Source organism: Rousettus aegyptiacus, unplaced genomic scaffold, assembly GCF_014176215.1.
Source record: "Rousettus aegyptiacus isolate mRouAeg1 unplaced genomic scaffold, mRouAeg1.p scaffold_m13_p_14, whole genome shotgun sequence".
Taxonomy (NCBI): domain Eukaryota; kingdom Metazoa; phylum Chordata; class Mammalia; order Chiroptera; family Pteropodidae; genus Rousettus; species Rousettus aegyptiacus.
The window spans coordinates 27,098,704-27,121,997 of record NW_023416289.1 but is presented as its reverse complement, the minus strand read 5'-3'; the positions used below and the strand labels follow the sequence as shown (position 1 = coordinate 27,121,997).

Sequence of the window (23,294 nt, the reverse complement as noted above, 5' to 3'; positions counted from 1 at the left end):
ATAGTTACCATTACCTGGTCAGGTCGCTCTCATTGAAAACATTTTTTTTTTTTATCTATAGGTCACTGGAATTCATCTTTACACAGTTATGAAGTGGTTGTAATAAAATTCCATTTTAAAGATGAGCACCTGGGGCTCGAAGAGGCAAAGCAACTCGTTCGAGGTCCCGCAGCTGGTAAGGGGACTCCCAGGTCCACGCTCTCTGTCCCTGTGTCCCCTCGTGTTGGAGCACCTTCTGTCAGAGGGAGCCCAAGCCACGCCTCTTGGGCTCAAGACACCATAGCACGCGACCTGAAGTTACACAAGTCTCACAGATCTTTGCTCATCTCAGACGAATTCTGCAAAAAGGAAGCACCAGGCCCTCTTCTCACCACAGCCTCCCCCAGCAGCCACTACAAATTTTACATGCTGAAGGTTTGGGGACAAGAAGCTGGGGCACAGGATGGCGGCATCCTGGGATATCAGAACATGGAGAGGCCGAGGAAGGCTGCAGGTTCTGAGGTGGGAAGGCCTAGAAGGGCGGCTTCCCGGTGCCCTGGAGGGGTGTGGCGTTTCTATGGACTGACAACGCTTTTGTCAGAAACCAGTGTTTCCCAAACATCAGTCATTATTATCCAGTCTCCGTGATTTTGGCAATCCATCTGCGCAATTGCTTCCTTAATATTTTAAGATTACCATCTAAAACTCCTTAGCCATTTTTATCAAAGAGGAAGGCTATCCCCACTCTCAATGGACAATAGCAGCACTTGTCTTAAACAGAGGGGCAATGAAAGCAAAGGCAGAAGGATTGATGGTGAGATGAAAAACGCCAGCCGGGCGCCCCTGAAATCGCTTGTGGCCTCATGCGGACACGTGGCTGCACTCAGATGACAAGGGGCTGATGTCTGGGAAGAGGATGACTGTTATGGACTGGATTGTGTCTCCTTGCCCCAAATTCTTATATTGAGGCCCTAATTGTTAATGTGGCTGAATTTGCAGATGGGGCCGTTCAAAAGGTAATTAAGATTAAATGGGGTCATAAGGGTGGGGCCCCGATCCATTAGGACTGGTGTCCTTGGAAGAAGAAACACCAGGAGCACAGAGGAAAGGACACAGAGAGGAGGTGGCCGTCCACAGGCCAAGGAGAGAGGCCTCAGGGGTCCCCGCCGTGCTGGCACCTTGGTCTTGGCCTTTCGGCCTCTGGAACTGGGAGAAATAAAATTCTGTCATTTAAGCCTCTGGGTCTGTAGTATTTGTTGTGGCAGCTCTAGCTGACTATGACAGTGACAGAACGAAGTTGAGCCTGTGACCACTCACCACTCAAAGACTGTGATGTGGGGACCAGCAGTGTCACTGGGAGCTCCTGAGGAATGTAGACTCTCGGGCCCTGCCCCAGAGTTGCTGGACCTGAATCTGCATTTCGAAAGGTGCCCGCCACCCCCCAACATGATTCGCACACTTTAAAGTGACATCACTTCCTATTTATTAGGTAGAGGCTCCTCAAGGCTCCGAAAATACCACAGTAATTAGCAGCTCTGTGCCTGTGTGCTACGTTCCATTCTCCATTCTCGTAGAATTGGCGTAAACAAAATAGCAAACAGCCTGAGAGGAGCTTTCAAATGGTTTATTTCACAAACTGTTCGGATTTGTCCATAAAATATATGTAATAGAAACGTTTTAGAAATCAAACCAGTTTTATTGAAACAACAGCAATGTGGTCCCTGTTCATGCAAAGCATAAAATTTTTTTACAGCAAACGTTTGTACATAGGAAGTAGTAAATACATCATTTTTCATAGAAAAAAAAGCACACACATAAGCTGCGGGCTGAGTGAGCCTACAGACAATATGAAATCTCAGGACACGATGGGACAAAAATCTGAAGGAAATCGAAACTTTTCATTTTGGGGACAGTAGATCCAGAAACACCGTTGGGCTGATTTACCATTTTTTTTATGGGTTAAGTGCTAATGGCACAATGGACCCTGTTAAACACAAAATTAGAGGTGGTCCCTGATTACAAGGGCTAATAATTACTAGTCTTAGTTTCCATTTTCAGAAGAAAAATGGTTCCAGTTTCAAAATGTTCATGAGAATGAAAAAGGCACAGGATCTGGCTGGGGGCGAGGACTTTCTATGCTGTTTGATGGGTTCGCTTTATGAAGTGTTCAGGAACCTGGGACCGTAACTTAAAATGATGGGGTCGACTCACTCCAAAAGTTCCAGATTCTGCCTCGAGCAGGCGGCTTCAAAAGCAAACCCACTGAAAGTCCCCTGGACTGTCGCTAGTTCTAAAACCCCAACCTGGCAGGCTCGACATAGCCACAGTCGCAGCCACAAAAGGCTGGTGACAAGCCGAAGTCCAGCAGCACAACTCGCAGTATCCAGAAGTTTCCAAGTACTCAGATCTTTGGTGGTAACCAGACACAATTTCTGACGGGCTGACCAAGTTCTTTCACTCTGACATTTGGGGTTGAATAGTCAGAACCTATGAATTACTACAAGCCCACAATGCACACAGAAAAAACATAGTCCTGCTAGTTTCAGCTAAGAGCTTCATTGTTTATACAAACTCCTTAAAGGGAGGAGAGCAGAAGCTATTTACCTTTATTTTTTGTTTTTGTTTTTTTTTTGCATTAATTAGGAATGCACTCAACCATGTACCGCTTTTTCTTTTTCTGCTGATTCCTTTGCCTGTGAAATATTTCGATGGAGAGTGAAATCAGATTTGTAACTGGCATTCACAAAAGTGATGCATTGGCCAGCCCGGTGCTGGAGGGTGGAATTTTACCTTCTGTAAAGAAACGCTATTTACAAAAGGGTATTTTATTTCACTGTGGGTTTTTGGTCTGGGCTTATGAAGAACTTTTATAAAGTGATGGAAGCCAGAGAGCACCATACTCCTCGGAGCCTCAGGAACATTTGGCAAGCGCTGTTCCACAAAAACAGGAAGAGAAATCCTTCTAGAGTGTTACCCTCTCTTGTTGTTACTATGCCGCAGGACGGTTTCATAACCACAGACTGTTCCTCTCCCCAGAGCTGCTAACCTCGGCGAGGAAGGTACTAAGGAATCCGTTCCTCCCACTGCTAAAAAAAAAAAATAGGTCATCCGACGAAAGAGGAATCTGCATGTTTAATGGTCATTTTTTAAAAAGCGGCAAATAGCCCTTCTTTGGCTGTTCTTAGACATCTCAGTGGAACCAACAGAGACTAGGAGTTTTTTTGTTTTTTGTTTTTTTTTTAAAGTGGGCTTCGAACAGAATTGCTTGCAAAAGCAAAGACCCTGGTGTGGAATACGACACGTAAACTAGTCTGGCGGGCGCGTGAGCCACAGTGGGTAGGGGGTGAAGTAAGGAACCTGGTTCATTAGTCTTCAATGAGACCAAAGGTCACGGCAGCAAACAGACGGGCCACGTGGACGAAGGAAAGGACAAAAACAAGATAAATCTCTGGAGTTATTGGTGAACTCTAAATAAACCAGCACTGCTGTATAGAGAACCAGCCTGCTCGCAGCAGGATGCTAGCAAGGAGGGTGGCCAGGGAAGAGCCTGAGTCTCACTTCCCCAGCCCCCTGTTCCGGCCCATTTGTCTGACCAGCAAACATTAAACTCATTTTTCTCCATTGGTAGGGACGGACAGTGTTTTTTAATTTTTTAAATAACTACCTTCTACCCCATTCCTGAAACTCCCCCTGCACATGCTCAGAATGCCTCTTCCCACGCCCCTGAACGCCTCGCCCCGTGAGCGCCAAATCCTGTGCTCTCTCCGCCCCACTCAAAAGAACACATGAGAAGAACCATCTCGAGTGACTGCCTGTATAGAGAGGGCACCCAGATGGACCCCCGGGCCTCAGCAGGACCCGTCAGTCATCCTGCCAGGATGCTGAAACAAAGGCATGAAGGATGTGACATTGAAAATCGCTCAAAGGAAGTTTCCTGCCTCTCCATATCCCCACCCACCCCAAAAGGATAAAATAAAAATAAAAAGCAAGAACCCAAAGCCTTCTAGAAGATCCCCTGCTCCCCAGCACCAGAAGTTCACTGCCTGACAGCGAAGATCCGGAAGGCCTTTCCATCTTGAGGGGTCTTCAAGCTGAAAAAGAAGGGAGAAGGCATGTTATCTATAGAGGGAAGACTTTCTGCAGGGACTCAAGCTGGGAAGGGGGAGCCGAGTGCCCCTCGTGTCCCAGTGGTGGAAAAACCATGGCCAAGAGACACTTCCCCACAGCTGCTGGAAACAGTCTGCCCCAGCCAGGTACAGCTGGCAAATTCCATTCTCTTTGCAAACGGGCCTGGGTCTGAATCTAGGTCAGGGTTGTTAAGTTATTTTCTTTTAACTCCGGGATTTATTGGCCCCAGTCTGTCTGAATTGAACTCACCCTCTGAGACTTCTGCCTGGATTTTGCTGCCACCTGTCAACCAAAATAGCAGCCATCTGGTTGACAGATTAATAGGCTGGTATTATGACAATAAAGCATGTGTTGATGTTATTTAAATGGCACACCAATTGTGTTCAGATTTTGCACTGAGCGCTGCAAAGTACTTTGTATATACACTCTTTACCTTCTTCCTCAGGTAGGTGTCATTAGTATCCCTAGTTTGCAAGTGAAGAAACAGAGGTAAGGAGAAACTAAGTGACTTACCCAAGGTCATACAGCTAGGAAAAACTATCCTCTCATGATAGGAATTAATTCTTTCAGCTAACCAAAGAGTGCTGTTGTTCTTTTTTTAACAGCTTTATTGAAGTAGAAAGAGCCATGAAATTTACCCTTTTTAAATGTTCAATTCAGTGATTTTTACCTATTTATAGAATTGTGCAATCGGCTCCACAATCCAATCACAGATCATTATAATCAACCCAAAAGTGCTTTCATGACTATTTATAATCAATTCCCCCTTCTCCCAGGCTCTGGCAATTTCTGTCTCTATGGATTGGTCAATTCTGGACATTTCATATAAATGGAATCAACGATGTAGGTGGCCTTTTATGACTGGTTTCTTTCACTTAGCATATTGTTTTTAAGGTTCATCCATGTTGTAGCATCAATCAATATTTCATTCCTTTTTATTGCCAGTAATATTCGGAGGGACCACATTTTATTTATCCATTCCTCAGTTGATGAACATTTAGAGTCTTTCCACTTTGGCTATTGTAAATAACGCTGCCATGAACATCTATGCACAAGTGTTTGTGTAGACATACATTTTCAATTCTTTGGGATGAATACCTAGGAGCAGAATTGCTGGGTTGTATGTTAATTGCATGTTCAACTTTTTTAAAAACCACCATGATGTTTTCCACAGCGGCTACACCATTTTATATTCCCACCAGCAATTCATGAGGGGTCCCAGTGGGACCAACATTTCTTATTGTCTGTTTTAGTGGCTTTCTGTACATAGAGAGCTTTTGTATGCTTTTTATGCAACTGCATAGTAGTTCTTTTTATTAAAGTATTATAATATAGCTAACTGGTCCTTTTAAATAGATATTTAGTTGTTTCTAATCTTTTGCTTTTGCAAACTATGCTGCTAAAGAGAACAACCTTGTCCCCAACTTTTTGCATATGCATGAGAGTGCCTGTGGACAAGCGCCTAGGGGCGGAATTGCTGGATCAAAGGATGTGTGTGCATTTGTAATTTGGCCAGCTTGCCAAATTGCCCTCCATAAAAGTTGTGCCAATTGACAACTCCATCAACTGTGCATGAAGCAGCCTATTTAACCCTCATGCTTGCCAGCACAGCATGTCATTTGGCTTTTTGTCTTTTAGCTTAATGTCTCAGCCAATCTAAACAAGGGAATGGCATCCAAATATAGTTTTCACATGCATTTCACTCATTATGAATGAGTTTAAGCATAAGAGGAACAACCCAGCCATGATTTAAGCGCGATCTCCTTAGAGTTCCTCCTCCAGACGAGAGGGACCCAGACTGAAAACTGCTGGACTAGACAAATGGCCTTTGCCCTCTCACACTGCTTAGTAAGGCTAGCAATCCTCAGAGAACAGGCTGCTGGGAATTCCTATTTTTTCCCCTATTTTCCCATGACAGCTACATGCTTTTGGCTACCCTGCGATCGAACTTTTGAAACATGGATCACATAGGAGCCCTTGGCGAGATGGGGCTGTGAGGAAAAGCCAAGAGCCCAGACGGAGCAGCATGCTCAGCCGAGGTGGCCTCCATGCCAGCTGTCCCCACTGGACCGCATGGAGGAAGAAAGTGGCCGTGCAGGGCTGGGGTTACCTCGGTTGCCCTGCTGGTTTCCGGGAGGCTCCGATTCCAGAGCCTTCCTCAGGCCTCTGGGCTGCAAGGTTTCCCTGGATTCTCTGCCCAAATGAATAGTCTGGGAGAACCACCCAGAGCCACAAGGCACTTGGCTCTTCCATGTGGTGGGCAAGCCACACTGGGGAAAATTACCAGGGTTTATGTCTCCTCTGACTTACTGCTGGAAATTCTATGGATGGGGCAGTGGGTTCTCCCAGGGACAGGAGGCTGTTCAGGCTTTTGTCCACATAGGTACCCCAAGGTACCTGGACACCTTGCCTGGACCTACCAAGCATCCCCACTGAACAACTTGTCCACCTCGGAGGCAAGAGGAGGCCCACTGGACTCAGTATGTGCCTCTTAACATACCAGACAGTGTGCTGATGACTCTGAGGGGGTGGATGCGCCAACCCCAGATGTCAGTCCCAGGTTTGGGCTGCTCAAAAAGCCTTCGGTGGGTCCCCATTTGTTCATACCCCGAGCATTTACTAAGCACCAGTTCTACTGCGTTAAGTTGACAGCTCTGCATGTTTGATGAAAAATGAGTGTGAATTTGGTAAATTGGAAAATAACCTACTTTTCTAAGTCTTGCCCTCTGATTCTGTTTTTGGGTTAGCTTGTAACTCCCATACATATACAAAGGGAGTGGAAATTGGCACAACATTTCTGGGCAATTTTCATAAAGGGTCTTAAAAATCCCTCAGCCAGTTCTGAACAAATTGCCGAACTCAACAATCTGTCATTTAGCCTATGTTTACTGAGCATCTACTACGTGCCAGGCACTGGGTTGGGTGTTAGGGACATGCGGTTACCAAAACCGATGGGGTTCTTGCCTTCTTTAGCTTATAGTCTGGGGGTGGGAAATAAACAGATAAATATGTCTAAGCAATAATTTCAGAGAGTGGCGGTTCCTGGGAGGAAAATAAAATCCGGGGCCATAGGGTCAGACTAGGTCTGGGAAGGGAAGGAGGGCAGCCGCAGACTCGGCAGTAGGAGAATGCTTCCTCAGAGAGGTGGCATTTGTGTGTAGGTCTGAATGACAAGGGGGACCAAGCCACAGGACTACATAGGAGCTGGGAGGGTCCAGGGTCATTTAAAGTAGGTGCAAAGGCCCTGAGGTGAGAATGATCTTGGCATGTTCAAGGAACACAGAGAAGGCTAGTGAGGTCAAATGCTACGATGAGGATGAGCAGTGCCAAGGGAGGATGGAAAAGTGGGCAGTGCTGGATCGGGTGTGACCTCGCACTGTAAGGTGAGGGAGTCTTATTCTCGTGGCAACGGAAAGCCACTGGGGGCAAGGTTTAGACAGGAGAGAGTCATACTGTGCGTTACATAAGGAGATCGATTTGGCAGCTGCGGCTATTCTACTAAGAGGAAGTTACCTCAAAAAAAGGTGTCAGGAGAGTACTCGGGCTTGTGCAAAGATGTTCTTTGCAGTGTTGTTTATTACAGTAAAAGAAAAAAAGGAAACAACACAGATGTCCATCAACTGGGTAAAGAAATGATGGGCTAGCCACACAAGGGAACGGTGTGCAGCCACTAGATGATGGTGCGGCTACATCGGACTGACTGGGAAAAACACTTGCAACCCGTTGCTGACCAAAAAGAGATGATTAATAGAATGATACAGATAGTACGATCCCATTGTCATAAAAAAAAATAAAAAATAAGGTGTTTGTGTGTAAACAGGAAAAATCTGGAGGGAATCAGATAGTGTATAGTGGTCCTATCTGGGTGTGAAATTTTAGTGATAGTAATTTCTTAAAATCGGTTTCACCATTTCTTCAAGTTTCTCTAATCTTATTTTCAAAAAAGGGAAAAAAGAAAGGAAGAAAGAGAGAGGAGGGGAGAGGAGAGGAAAGGAGAGGGAGGGAGGGAGGGAAGAAGGAAGGAAGGAAGGAAGGAAGGAAGGAAGGAAGGAAGGAAGGAAGGATGGAAGGAAGGAAGGAAGGGAGGGAGGGAGGGAGGGAGGGAGGGAGGGAGGGAGGGAGGAAGGGAAAACCAATGCAAAATTTCTCTGTAGAACTGGGGAAGAACCCGAATTAGTCTGAGAAGATTCTGGGAAGTTCCCTTCAGCTGACTCAGTTCGTGAGGAACCACTGATCGACTTGATGAGCTGTGATAAGGGTGCTCTGGGATATGTTATGTCTGTAATCTCAGATGATGTCACCACCTCTGTCCTGCTTAAGGATTCCCAGCCACTCGCCCTGCCCCTGGGGCTGACACTGCTCTATGCCAGCAGCTCTGCCAAACATACGCACATACTACGCGGCAGACGCTGCCTCAGTTTTTTAAGACGTCGTCTTACCCATCCATTCCTTGCAGTAACCCCACGACATCTCTCAGGTTCTTCCCTCTTACAGAAAGGAACCGAGGCTCTGAGCAGCGATACAATTTGTCCCAAATGAAACACCTATTCCAGTCATAGCTGGGATGTGGACCCAAGTCTGTCAAGACTCTGGGACCCCTTTCTAATCATTATCCTAAATGAATGGGCTGTGGCCATGCCATCCTCAAAGATGACATTGGCTAACCCCAGATTGCAAGGTAGGGCTCAAATGCTAGGAGTCCCTCAGGAGGCAGGTGCCTGCAGGGCCATGAGGAGCTGCAAAGATAGGACTATGTCCCAGTGAGAATTACTCAGGGAGGAAGTGGTCACCATTTAGCACCACATGACGCAGACTGGATTTAAAAAAAAAGGACAGCTGGCAGTTCTAGGAGCAGGGTGACCTGGAAGGGACCAAGGAATTGTCGATGTCACTGTGGGTGTATTTCCCAATCTTCTTGTGAAATAGATTTTTAAAAATGGTCTTGGTCTAAGAAAAAATCCTGAACTGATATTCATCCAGATGTCCAGCTTCTTCCTGAGAATACACAGACAAACCCCGGTCCCAACATCACAAGCTCCTCCTGACACCTTTTCCTTCCTCGCCTCTCCTTTGTGGCATGTGTGTGAGAGAGAAGGTGCCTGTCTTCTTATGTTGTCCCAATTCTGCATGGCCGCCTTTCAAAACGTTCAGGAAATCCTCTTCTAGAAAAAGGTCATTGCTCAACCAGGGCTACTTTGAAGCAGAACCAACTTTCGGCCCCTGTGCTGAGAGCTCCGTTCAGAAGAGTTGTGCTGGTTTGTTTGATTGACTGAAGGATTCCATAAATTTAGAACATATTTTGCTGTGAACGAGTTACAGTATGGCCAGTGCCCACATCTCCCTTGGGACCAACTGTGACCACTCGAGGGTCCCAGCAGCTGTTGGGGACAGTGCTATCCTGCAGCCCGAGGTTGATTCTCACAATTCCTGATGGGAACAGGCTCTGGGGAAATTTCTTAGCCCTGGGCTCTGTGTAGAGGGTTGCCGAGGTCCCATCTAAACAAAGAGAGGTCGGGACGTGGCCACGCCAGAGATGTCCATATATCTGCTGGAGCCATGTCACCAGGAGGTGCCTCTGAACAGTAAGAAGGTGTCTTGCCTGTTGTGCTCAGCCCCCTGCACCTCCCTCCCTAGACACCAACCACCTGTGCTTTTCTACTAACGTCCTTGTTTCTGCATCATCTGCCCCCCTATGAGATGACAAGTCCCACGAGGGCAGAGGACAGGCCATGTGTTCCCTGCTGGGTCCCAGTGCCTGGGACATCTGAAGGGCTCACCAAGCGTAAGACACCTGGTAGGTGAGAGCATGGCAGAAGGATAGACACAAGGAGGAAAGAACGAATTCCTATGAGAGGCTCTCCCCTTTGTTCTCAAAGATAATCCATGTGGGCCACTTCTTATAGTTTTACGACCCTATGTGAAAAGAGCCATAGTGTCCTGAGGTTTGACCTCAGAAGTTATGTCACAGCTACAAGGGCCACAGGATTTATCAGACACTTACTATGAACCACCAGTAAGCGCTCGGCACACGCTGTCCATTTCATCCTCCCGGCAGCCATCTGACAGAGGAGGGACTCAGGCTCAGGGAGACTGCCCACCCAAGGACACACAGTGCAGCAAGGTCTCAAATGCCATCAGACCCTACATGCCCTCCAGGCCTAGCCTCTTCCCTCTGTATGTGCAAGGTGGACTCTGTCATCTTGGTGCCCTGGATCCCAGCAGGTCCTGGTGCACTGTGAGTACGTAGTAAGGGAATGACTCTTAATGGCGAAATATCAGAATCACGTACAGCGCTGACTGCACGTGCCAGAGGCATGGTCACCTTCCATCATCCTTACAGGAGCCATTGCCATCATCCTCCAGTGTGCTTCAGGACTCCTGGGAGGCATGTCACACACACAGCCTGCTGAGCCCACTCCCAGAATTTCTGATTGAGCAGGTCTGAGGTGAGCCCGAGAGCCTGCTTTCCTAGGGAGCCCACTCTGAGACGCCGCGCCTCATGTACCACCACTCAGGGGGTAATAGCGCAGTGGGCGTCAGATACTTTGGGCCTGGGAAAGGCTGCCTGGAAGATACTCGTAATGACAGTGGCAATTCAGGTGGGTCCCTCGGAAGAGGGAAAGAACGATGGGCCTCCCCAGAGTGGAGGAGTGAAGGGGATGACAGTAGGGGAAAGTGTCAATTCTGGGACCCCTCGTTGGTCTCCTGCCCTCCCCTGACTCCCACTTTTGGGGCCGCACAGTAAGCCCTGGTCGCAGCCCTCGGGGAACTGCTGTGACGTCCTCTAAGATAATACAGGCAGAGAACAAAGGCAGACCTGCCGGAACAACTGTTTCTCTTAAAGGGGTCCAAAGAGCACAACGGATTGGTGTCTTGGGATTTCTTTCCAGCGCGGCCAGGAAATTCCACCTCATCAGCTGCTTCATTTCCCTCCCATTAAACCAGTGGAATTTCCCTTCATTAAGCTTTTCCCAAACAAAGGTTGCAAATGTTGAGGGAGAAATTGCAAAAGCTGTTAACTCTAGCTGTTTGGGGCTGATGGCAGGGACCGTGCAGGGACCCCTGGGGAGAACTGTGTGTGATACCGTGACTTGATTTCACATTGTCTTCACACATAGCACCATCCTGAGGCTCAAAAGCGCCCCAGGAGGATGGGAGGATGGGGCCAGGTGCCAAGCTCTGTGGAGCCCTGAAAGCTTAAGCTTCAAAGGTCCTTGGCACATTTGTGTTCTCGATTTTATAAATCTTTTCTAAAGAGGGCTCCTTAAATTTAAAGTCTTTAGCATTCTTCTCTGTTATGGGCTAAACCGTGATCCCCTCCAAATTCACAGATTGAAGTCCCAACCCCCAGTAGCCTCAGAATGTGACTGTACTTGGAGATTGGGCCTCGAAAAAGGTAATTAAATTAAAACGAGGTCCTCAGGGTGGGCTCCTATCCTACATGGCTGACATCCTTACAGAAGGAGCTGGGCATCATCTCAGTGAATCCTTCCAACAAGGAAGTAGAGACTACTGTTATCCCCATATCACAGGTGAAAAAACTGAGACAAAGAAATTAGGCGGTGAGCTCAAGGTCATGAAGCTGGTAAGATGCAGAGCGCGGGTCTTTTGGACTCCAGACTCTCTGCTCTTACTTACATAATGATATGTTACTATGTTATTATGCAGCCATATATAACCACTATGTAATTATAATTTGATCCCATTGTTTTGTGGGGGGCGGGGAGGGAGGATGCACACACACATGACCAGAAGGATATGCACCAAAAATCTAACAGTAACTCCCCCGGTTGACAGGTTATGAACAATTTTTTCTCTATGGGCTTATCTGAGGTTTCTAAATTTTCTACAAAATCATGCTTTGGTAGTAGAAAGAAAAAAGTTCTTATTTTGAAAAAAGAAAGGAAGAGAAGGGAACAGGCTTGTCCTGGGTGCTCTGGTGAGAACTAATGCAAGTCTGCCCAAGTTTTATTCTAAAGGGCACTGTCTTAGGCCCTCCTGCCAGGACCCCCAGGGAGCTCCCCCCGCTGGCTTTGGGTGTTGAGAGTCGGAGAATGCAGCCCTACCTTTCAGACTGGACCCCATTCCTGAGCGAGCCCACGTATGTCTTCTTTTTATCAACAGGCATCACGTCCACGTAGCCCCCACTTTCGTTCCCGATGACTCCTGCGTGCACGGCTGTCTTACAGATGCTCGAAGTCTGAAAGCACAGGAAGAACAGTGATCAGCATCCAGGAGGGTGGGCTCACGGGTGACGCCCTGCTGGGGATCAGCCATTGCTCGGCGGCCTGCTTAGTGGAGTGTGGGCCATGTCAACCCCAAGGCAATGACCGTCACCACCTTGATTCTTCAGTGGCCTTTCCAGAGAGACCTGGCGTCACTCATTCATTCATTCCTTTGTTCATTTGCTTGACAAATATTTTCTGAGCATCTACTATGGCCAGGTTCTGTCCTAAATGCAGGGTGATTCCTCAGAAAACAAAATACAGACCCTGCCTTCATAGAATAGAGGGAGACAAGTAAACAAATACCCAAGCAAGTAACTCAAGCGATGAAGAAAATAAAACCAGATCATGAGATAAAATGACCAGGAGGGGGACAATTATAGAACAGTTAATCAGGGAAGACTGCTCTTGATATGACATTAGAGCTTAGATCTGAGTGACAAAAAGGAACTGGCCATAGCCATGGGGATCTCTCTGGGCACAGCATCCGAGGCAGAGGGAGCAGCCTGAGCTAAGGCTTTGGGGTCCTGTCCAAGGAACAGAGAGAGGCCTTGAGTGGCTGAAATATAGTGAGTCAGGCAAAATGTGGTGGGGGAGGTGAGAGGTGGGCAGGGGCCAATCGAGTGGGCCCGTGAGGACCACAGTGGGAGTCTGCGTTTACTCGAGGTGCCAAGGGAGCTGCTGGGTTTCAAGCAGGGTCAGGGTGTGTTGTTTTCTAAAGGCAACACGTAGTCCAGTCCCTGCATAATAAAATCCTTGAGTTAAACTTTCATTAGGGCCTTAACTTATCCAACAGAAAAATGGTCCTCAGATCAGGTCGTCTGAGACTAAGGAATCAAATTCATTCAGGGTGGACTGGCTGGTACTTGCTAAAAGATGCAAACTCCTGGGTGTCACCCTGACCCACAGATTCAGAATCTCCCCAGACGAGGGCCTAGTGATTCTGACGCACACTCAAGGTTAAGAACCAGGTAGGTAACACCTTCCTAACTCTTCTGTGATCCTTTCATCTGGCCTGTGCTAAAATCTGACAATGGCCTTGGCAGTGATCTCAGTCTTCACAGCAATTCAGAGCCACCCACAGCATCTTATCACAATGACAGGCCCAGATCCCCAACCCCTCCCGCGCCCATCAGATTCAGTTGCTGTGGAGTGAAGCCCAAGTCTCAGTACTTTAAACACGCATCGGGAGATTGTCAGGTGCAGCAAGAGCTGCGCGGATGGGCTGAGTTAACCCGTTTGTGGCGTGACTGGCCTCCCTAATGGTAAACAGAGCCAACGCTGACACTGAGCGTGTTAATACCAGGCCCGGGCTGATGGCCTTTTGCTTGCTATTTAATCTTCCAGTGAGATGAGCAACTACTGTTATTCCCACTTTACAGGTCAGAAAGCATGGGTTTAGCAAGATTCAACAATTTTGCAAAGGCCATAGAGACAGTTAATGGTTTAGTAGAGATACTGACTGAGGTCTGGCTGAGTGTAAAGTCTGTGCTTCTATGATCAGTAGAATAATGGTCCCCAAAACACCCATGTCCTAAGTCTGAGAAACCTGTGACTATGTGACCTCATGTGGCAAAAAAACAAAAACAAAAACAACAAAACGAAACAAAACAAAACAAACAAACAAACAAAACTTTTGCATTTGTGATTAAGTTAAGGAGACCTCGAGATGCGGAGTGTCCTGGACGATCCGGGCGGCCCCAGTGGAATCACAAAGGGCCTTATAAGAGGGAGGCGGGAGGGTGAGAGGCAGAGAGAGGCAGCATGAGAAGGACCTGGCCGCCAGCACTGGCTTTACAGAGCTGGGGAGGGGCCACAAGTCAAAAAGTAGGGGCAGCTCTAGAAGCAAGAAAAAACAAGAACATTGATTTTCCCCTGGAGCCTCCAGAAAAAAGCTCTGCTGATACCTTGACATTAGCCCAGTGAGACCTGTGTTGGACTTCTGACCTCCAGAACCATCAGAGAATAAATTTGTGTTGTTTTAGGCCACTAAGTTTGTGGTCATTCCTTACAGCAACTGATACTGCTTCTAATCACTGTCTTACAACAAAAATGTCCCACTTATTAGGTCCCTTGAGCTCGATGACTTCCAATTACAAGTTTCCCCTGTCTATCTGAAAGTAGAGGGTTCCTATGAAAACTTCCATAGCTGAAATGGCAGAAAGTGAAGAGTATATCCACGTTACGTGAACTTTTGGAAAGCGGGGGATACCTATATATAGAAAATAGAGTTACCCACAGAATGGTCCCAGGGACATCTGGTGACATGTTCAACCGGACTGATGGAGTCGACTGCTCAGTCCAGCTCGGCAACTAAACCAGCTTAAAGATAAAAAGTCAGACCCGGTATCTACAGGGCAGGAAGACGAACTGCAGTCCTGCCTCACCCATGACCTAGTGACTTGTGGCCGTGGCCATCACAGAGGGCTTAGCCTGTGGACTCCATGTGTATCAAGGGTGGAAGGGGTGGACAGGGTCTGGTTGTGCTTTATGCCATCCCTGTGTGGTACAAGAAGTGGGGGACACCGACCTCTTCTAATCATGTCCTAAGTTGAAAACTTAAACACGGCCAAGGCGGTGGTCACTCAGCAGGACGGTGGGTCTGGGCTTTCTCTCCGTGCTACGCCCCTGCACAGTACCTGGGACCCAGTCATCACCTGTGGAGTGACTAAGCTTCCAACCACTGGTTAAAGAAGCCAGCATCCCTTTCATGAAAAGAGCAAGAAAATGAAGAATACAAATCCTGTATGATTCGACTTACACAGGTATAAAAAGGCGTCAACTTCACAGAAACAGAAAGCGGAATGGCAGTTCCCAGGGGCTGGGGGAGGGGAATGAGCAGTTGCTGTTGGGTTTCGGATTTGCAAGATGAAAAACTGGAGATCTGTTACCCAACAACGTGAATATACTCAACGCTACTAAACAGCACATTTAAACATGGTTAAGAGGGAAACTTTTACGTTGTATACATTTTACCACAATTAGAGAAAGAGATAAAGAGAGAGGAAGAGAAAGGGAGAGAACACTAATCCCCTGACCCGAAGGAGAATGTTTTCTAGAGGTCGTCTGTGCACCCGGAGGGTGCTCAGCCCAGCCTCTGTCCCCGAGTTCTTTTGTCCCCTCATCCTCGCCGCTGTCCCTGGCCCATCTGCGTTTGGAAGATGTCCCCCTGAACTGCCTTTTGAATGGGACAAGCAACCTATCTAGCAGGTTCCTAACACCAGACATGAGAGAATGAATTAAAATGGGCTCTTTGAAAATCTGAACCATCACCGGGGCGGGCGCTTGTGAACTGACCAGCTAAGGGCAGCGCTCAGAAACTGCAACACCCCCTCTCAAGGGATCCGCCCCTCAGATGTCAGTGACTGCCGTTTCCTTCAAAACCCAGGTCATTCCAGAGAAGCTGATGGTTTTGTATCAGAAGAAAATGGCTTCACAGCAGAAGGCCCCTCCCCGCCTGTTACTATTGCCATTGGAAAGGCGGAGGGCCTCAGAGCCAACACATCCATTCATACTGAAGACTGGAGAACTGGATTTCATGATTTCCACGACTGATTTCCCTGGGCAATTGAAGGCCAGTTTTTTGTTTGTTTATTTATTTGTCTGTTGGGTTTTTTTTTTTTAACCCCAAATCAACGCATCTTGTCTTCTTTAATATAAATGAATGAGGACAGGGTTCCATAGCCCGAAGCGGCCTCCTGGGAGTCTGCAAGACCCAGGGGTTACAGTAGGGTCAGCAAGAACCTTCCTGTGTTCAGCGCTTAGCCCAGAGAAACTGCTCAGTGGCAAACTAGGATGGTTGGTCACCCTTTATGCACCAGGGAGCCCCTCTTTTTTTCCTGGAGAAGGGATCTCTAACTTTCCGGTCCTCAAAAAGTGTTATGCTCCCCAAAGATTAAGAAGCAATCAATGTGCAGTCATCCCAAAGAGAAGCGGGAGACTTTTGAAGTGGAATGCTCATTTTAGAATTCCTCTAAGTTCTCACCGTTAGCGGGGTGAGCTTTGTCAGTGAGCGCTAGCACCCTACTGTTTTTACTGGCTGGCAGAACTGACATTTTTTCCTGCCTCTTGCTCACTCTGCTAAGGGAGTTACCAGAAGTGAGGCCCGGGGCTATTTCCTGCTGGAGCTCCAGAAGGGACTAATCCCTCTGTGTCCCAAACTCGCCCTCCTGCAGGCCCTCACTGGGGAGTGGCATCCTCTTGACTAAATGCTGCCAAGAGGCGGTGTCCTTTGCTTCTGCGCCCTCCGTGACAGTCCTTTACCTCCTATCCCTGGAGGATTTCTGGATACCAGTGGCATAGGAATTTTTTGTGATACCATCAATCCATGGACCAGGAGTACGCAAACCTCACACCCATGGCCAGATATTTCTCACGCAATAGGCCTGGTACCGTCTGTTATCAATACACGCATCTCCAACCCCCCATGTCCTGCAAACACGTTTCCTTCCTTTTCTCCCCTCCGTCCTCCCACGCCTCTCCTCTCATTGAATTTCCGTAAAGATACAGGTCATCCACTTTCTCTTCTCAGGGCCCCACGTGACAGGAATATCTGAATATTTATTAACAGTTTTAGCAGCGAGATCTAGTCTCGCTGTAGCTAGAAACCAATCTTGTTTCCACCACTTGTTGCCTTTGTGGCCTTGGATAATGATTTAAATCCTCAGAATCTCTAATTTCTCAATATAAAGTGGGGAGCATCGTAGCTAACATTTTTGAGCATTACCAAGGCAGGCCTTGTTCTAAGTTTCATACGTATTGATATAGTATCTTCCAATAACCCTACAAGGTAGGTTTTATTCTTGTTCCCTTTTAACAGATGGCAGGCTGAGGTTCAGGGAGGTCACACGGCCTGCCCAAACTTACTCAGCTGGCAAACGGCAGAGTCTGGACCTCCACTCAGAGCCAGCAAGCTGTACACTGTTCTGTAGGGGACAGTAATAGCCTAAGAGGGCTATTATGAGGATTCAGTAAGATCAAGGGCTGATTGCAGGCTTGCACACAGTAAGCACTCAATAGATGCTAGTTAATAAACCAGATATCACCACCATAATCACCACTGTCACTATCATCATTTTTGAAATTCTCAAGGGACTGTCATCTCTAGCCCAGTGGTACTTGAAGTACAGTCCCAGGCCAGCAGCATGAGTATCACTGGGGAACTTGTTAGAAATCCAGATTCTCTGCCTCTACCCCAGATCCACTGAGTCAGAAATGCTGGGGTTGGGGCCCAGAAATCTGTTTGAACAAGCCCTCTGGGGGATTCTAATGAATGCCAGAGTATGAGAAGTCAGCCAGCCACCCAGAGAGACAAGGAGGACAGATAAGAAAAGTGAGGTTCAGGGCCGGGGGAAGGGGGGTGGTAAAGAGGCTTGTCCCCCCATCTCACAATGGGTAAATGGCACAGATGGGACTTAAATTTGCATTTTCTGACCCAGACTTTGCTCTTGAGGCTACACCCTGATGCTTCGGCCTGCAGCTGACCACAAAGCGAGGGGTCTGCCAAGTAATGCACTCGGGTGAGCAGGCAGGCACTGCAGCGCTATTAGGCCCTTCGAAGATCTGGAGACAACTCTCCCAAAATAAATCTCTTAGCTAAACAGACATTTTCCAAAAGGCATCATCATTTCCCAGAATACAGAGTGACCTAGAAACCGAGGCCAGAAAAGAGCCTCTGAAACGGAGGTAGCTGTCTTTCTTCCCTCCTCCCTTCTCTGTTTCCTCCTCTCCTTTTCTTCTTTGTTCTCCCTTCCTTCCTTCTTTCACTTTCTGAAAAACTGTTTAAGCATTGAATATTGTAGTATCTTCATTTATTTTTTCTTTCAACAAATGTTAATTGAACATGCATTGTGTGCCAAGCCTTGTCATGAGCGCCGTGGTTCCAAAAGCTCAAAACTGTAGAGAACAAGTTAGTTAAAGACCGAATACAGGTTTTCACTCACTTGCCTGTTCACATCAGTGTCATGATGAGTACAGGTACATTCACGCAAAGCAGAATAGAGTGGGGAAAGAACAGAGCCTAAGGCAAGACACACCTTCATAGCATCTCATCTTTGTCATGTACTAGCTCGTGTGATTTGGGGCAGGTTATTTGGAGCCTCACTTTCCTCCTCTGTAAGGTGGGGATAACAAAACCTAGAGATGGTGTTTCTAAAGAACCTAAAACATAGTAAAAGTCACCTTTATGTTATTACTGAATTTTCATCAAGTTCTGCTTGCATTCTGACCTTTTTTTTTTTTTTTTGGTTTTGTTTTATATGTTTAGATGTTATGTTGCTTGGTGCATATAGATTCGATTTGCATATCTTCATAGATTGTACTTTTTGTGTTACTGCATAATTAATTGCGTTATACTAATCAGTATGTGTAACTTTAAATTCTACTTTATCAGATAGAATACTGTATTGCCAGTACAAGTTAGCTTGTTTGTTTCTTTCTATTTGGCTGGAATCACTTGGGCCATCCCTCTATTTTTTAAATCATTTTAAAATCAAAATCTCTGTCTCTCTTCTTTGTGTGTGTGTGTGTGTGTGTGTGTGTGTGTGTGTGTCTCTCAGATGGGTTGCCAGTGCTTCTTTGGAGATCAGAAAAAGCTGTCTCCCCAAGGTGCCCGTGGGGTCACTGCCCTCTATGGCCTGTCACTCTTGCTGCTCTCACACAGTCCGTCTTTCAGTAGCAGACTTTGGTTCAGACGTTTAGTATAACAATTGATATACATTATTTTACTCCTTCATTAAATTGTTAGAACTCAATTTTGGCTGAACAACTTTCGAGAAGGAAACAAAAAAGACTCATTTACAGAAGAAAGAAAAAGGATGGGGAAAAACGGTTGGCCATGAGGCTGCCTTGACTCCACAGAACTCAGTGTGCTCTCATCTAGGGTATAATCTGGAACAAACGAAGGCAGACGGAGGCAAAGGTGATGGTGGCGGGTGACAGAGAACCGTAAGAGTGAGAAAAAGCAGAGTAAAAATGCCAGCTGGGGATAGATGACGCCGCTCCAATCGTGGAAATTTAGCTCTAAAAGAGTCCCTGGACTAGAAAATCCCAGCTGGCTCCTTCGACAGTGAAGCCAATGGCTTGGCAAGAAGATCACACAGCTCGTTGGGCAGAGCGGTGACCATAGTCACGTCTTCTGAGTCACCGTGTCCCTAAACCCTGGGCAGCTAGAGGAACCCAACTGTGTTCCAGAGGATTCATTTAAGAAAAATCAGGCTAAAGCTTTTTTGCTAAAGTTAGGAGGGAAATGTGGACGGACAGGCTCTGATGTCATAAGAATGGTTATTAACAAGAAGTAAATTAGTACGATTTGCATTTTCTTCTGTGTGCTTTTAGTTAAGTGTATACATACATAGCCGAAAAGAAGTATCGTGAGTAGAGTGGGCCAGTATCTATAAATACATCAGGAGAGCTGGAAAAGATTACTAGATATCTAGAGAAATGGAGCATGTGATGCATGAAAGTCTTCACATTAAAAATGCACATCGGCGAGGAAGCGGGATTCGATCGACCGCACTATGAAAATGTTTGTGTAAGATGAGGGACACCTGCATCTGTATCCATAAGCACACACAGACGTAAGTACCAATATCTCTATAAATGGGAAACTAGGGCAATGGCTGCAGAAATGAGTGGTCTAAATTTAGCTACAGGCACAGAAATGAGATCTCTGGTTTCCAGTATCCAGACCTTGGAAAGTGGTTTCTGAGGCTTTGAGAGGTAGTCACCGAAAACGCCAGCATACTCACGTCTGAGTAGATGTTGGTCCCAAACACAGGAGCCCAGTAGGACGGCTCATCTTTGCAGTGTGCTGGACAATGAACTCTGGAAACCAAGAGACATTTGTGTGATGCTTATGATGAGCAGAAAACAAAACTTCTTGAGAAACGGCTGGCCCTCTTTATTTGAATTTCAAGATTTAAGTTCTTAGATGAAAGGAAACAACCATATTGTTTAGTCTTTAAAAAAAAAAAAAATACATACTTCTCCCACCCTGACAGTGGTGAAGATATTTTTCCTCTTCTTAAACAGTTCATATAGATTTTTAAAACCCCAAACAAAAAAAAGACACACACAAACATGGTGAAAGGGAATAGATACCGAGCGTGGGACTGTAAGAGGGTGTATCTCCCGATCTTGGGTGTTGGCCAGTTCATACTGTGGGTACATTATAGAGATTTTAATCAATAGACTTTTCAAAAGGCCACTTCCCTGAGTGAGGAGGAAAGGGCGGAGGGACCTCACCTCAGTGAGTCACAGAATATTCCAGGGAGGGGGCGCTGATAACCTGAGGCGGAAAGGGGGTTAGATCACTGCTGTGTCAGTCACCACATCCTTGCCATCCGCACACAGGATGAGGAGAGCGCCTCGAACTAGAAATGGGTGGACCTCAGGTGGTTTGACAGACGCAAACCAGGAAAAAGCATGAACTTCACTTAAGAAAAGGTCTTTTGTCTTTATTTGGAACAGTACACCCTGGGCTGTGGCCCAGGGACCAAGAAACCAAAATGGTGCCCGGAAGCCATTTGGCCCCAAGACAGGCAAGATTCTGGGAGGGAAGAGAGCCAGGCAAAGGGATTGAGAAGTTGGAATGATCCTGTGAGGGAAGGAGGCGGGAGAGGGGAGGAGAGAAAGATGTGTGTGTGTGTGTGTGTGTGTTAGATTTAAGAAAAGAAAAGAAATGTAGGTAACACTGTTCTTTCCCACATCTTCTAGAATAGCAGGTCAGAAACCCATATTTTGGATACTCATACTATGTCAAGTTTTTGTTTATTTTTGCTGAAATTTTTTCTTCTGCTTTTCTTTAGTATTTGGGGGAATCTGCTAAAAGGTCGTTATCGCCACTTGAACATTCAAGGAGGGGTCGGCATGGTGGTGGTGGCAGTGGCAGTGGGAGCAGTGAGAAAGCTTCCTGATGAAGGCAAGTAGCAAAGGGGGGGCTCGGGGACCCCGTCCAGTCTCCTCTCCGTCACTGGCACCTTCCCAGGGCTTTTTAATGCTCACACTTCATGGGTTTCCACCGATTAGTTTTTAGGTCAATCTTTCCCTTCAAGAATCCACAAGCTTCCAGGCCCAGGATGAGGGTTCACAGGATACTACATCACCCAACTTTTGAGAGGACCTAATGGGTACTTCAGAGACAAATACTATGAGGACACTCTTTATTTTATGTTATGATGCCTCATTCTCTAAAACTCAGCCAGTGAAGGCTTGGGCAGACGCATGTAAAACCTAGTCCTTCGACAAACAAATTGTTGCACATCTACAGAATGGAACACCACACAGCAACGTGGAAAAAATAAACCCTATACGCTCAACGATGCAGATGAATCTCAAAAGCATTATGCGGAGAGAAAGAAGCTCGACACAAAAGTCTTCATACTCTGCCAGTTCCATTTATATGAAATTCTAGGAAAGGCAAAATTAGAACGGCAGAGAGTAGATCAGTGGTTGGCAGGGATGTGGGTAGGAGGTGGCGGGAGAGAGACTGACTGCAAGGGACTTTTCTGGGGTGATGCAAATGCTATCTTGATTGTGGCTGTGGCTGCATGGTTGTGCTCATTTGTCAAAATATGTTGGACTGTATACTCATAATGGGCGAATTTTATTGTGTGCAAAGTATATCTCAAAGAGCTAGGTTGTAATGAGCTGTTTCTAAAGTGATCCATGGAAAATACTGCAGATCAAGAAGGAAAATCAATGAGCTGATTTAAAGGGGATAAGCAGCTCCCAGCTTCCGGTGTTCTGGACTGGTCTAAGGGACCAAATGACAAATCTCAAGGTCTGCCTGAGGGGGCTCGGGAAGAGCTGGGTGGCAAATGAAGTCATTTCTACAAGTGTCAATACTCTGCCTGGTGAGTGCAGGCAACGTTGCGTGGGGCACAGTCGTTTTCTCAGTTAAGTTCCCTAGAGCAGGGCCCTGGGGACTGGTTCCCCACAGGGCTCACCAGAAGCTCCTAGAGAGGCCAGTGGCCTGCGGGGGTCGCTCCCAGAGATTTAGATTTCAGTGGTCAGGGCAAGGGCCCTGGGAATTTGTGCTCTTAATGCCCCTCAAGCTACTCCAATGTGCAGCCAGGGTTGAGAACCAGAGGTCTCAGGGAAGGTCCAGTGGGCCCTTGACTTTGAGCATGAATCGACTGATTTCCTGCGTGTGCACATCCAAGGGCCACAGCTGGAACTCCGCTGTGCTTCGCTGGCAGCAGATGACCCCTAGCCCAGCACGGCACCTTCTTCTCTCAGCCCCTGTGTTTGTAAACCAGATGCCAGGGCGCCTTACCTTGGGCAGTGGGTCCCTGGCTTCTGGAATGGGCAGAGCTGAGCGACAGTGGTGTAGCAGTCCAGGTCCTGCACTGTGGACAGCAACAGTGGAGAAGGGTCAGGTCACCGGCAAGCCTGGGCTATAGGCTACTGGTTCATAAAATGAGTCGCTAGACACTTGGGTTCTAGGGGTTCACTTGGTCCTCAAATAGAGCTGGGATGAGAACCCAGCAGGTGTCAAGTCCCAGTGCTCCTGGCTCTTCACCTAAGGCCACTCAAGGGACGAGACAAAACCTATGGCCCAAGTGTGTTTACTGGTCAAGGGCATTACCATCTGCAGTAGTTTCTTTATGGATCAACAATACTTTTCATTTGCATAGTGCTGTTCCATTTGAAGCCTTTCCCTGACTTATCACCTTGGATCCTCACGGCAGGTATTATTCTAATTATACAAATGAGGAAACTGAGGCTCAGAAAAGCTGAGACCTCACAGGGCATGGGTGAGAACACAGGTTTCTATTTCCCATCTCTTTCCAAGAGGACTGGTGACATTTTCCTTCAAAGTCACATGTTGTGTTTCAACAACAGATGTAAGAAAACGATTCTAATGCTGGCCACCTGTGGTGTCTGACAGCATGCCCTCAGCTAATCCAGGGCTGGGCAAACTTTTTCTTAAAGAAACAGAGAGCAAATATTTCTAGCTTC

At 46.9% G+C, this 23,294-nt stretch overlaps 1 protein-coding gene across 1 annotated transcript in view; it reads right to left on the bottom strand.

Annotated features, from left to right (window-relative positions):
• Nucleotides 1-2,601: 2,601 nt before the first annotated feature.
• Nucleotides 2,602-23,294, bottom strand: part of CRISPLD2 (cysteine rich secretory protein LCCL domain containing 2) — a 62,705-nt gene continuing 42,012 nt past the window's right edge. Inside the window, exons 12-15 of the mRNA XM_016165937.2 lie at nt 22,609-22,681; nt 20,081-20,156; nt 12,174-12,307; nt 2,602-4,070 (exon numbers count right to left, since the gene is read on the bottom strand). Of these exons, the coding sequence (XP_016021423.2) occupies nt 4,016-4,070; nt 12,174-12,307; nt 20,081-20,156; nt 22,609-22,681 (338 nt within the window). The 3' untranslated portion in view covers nt 2,602-4,015. The remainder of the gene's footprint in view (nt 4,071-12,173; nt 12,308-20,080; nt 20,157-22,608; nt 22,682-23,294) is intronic.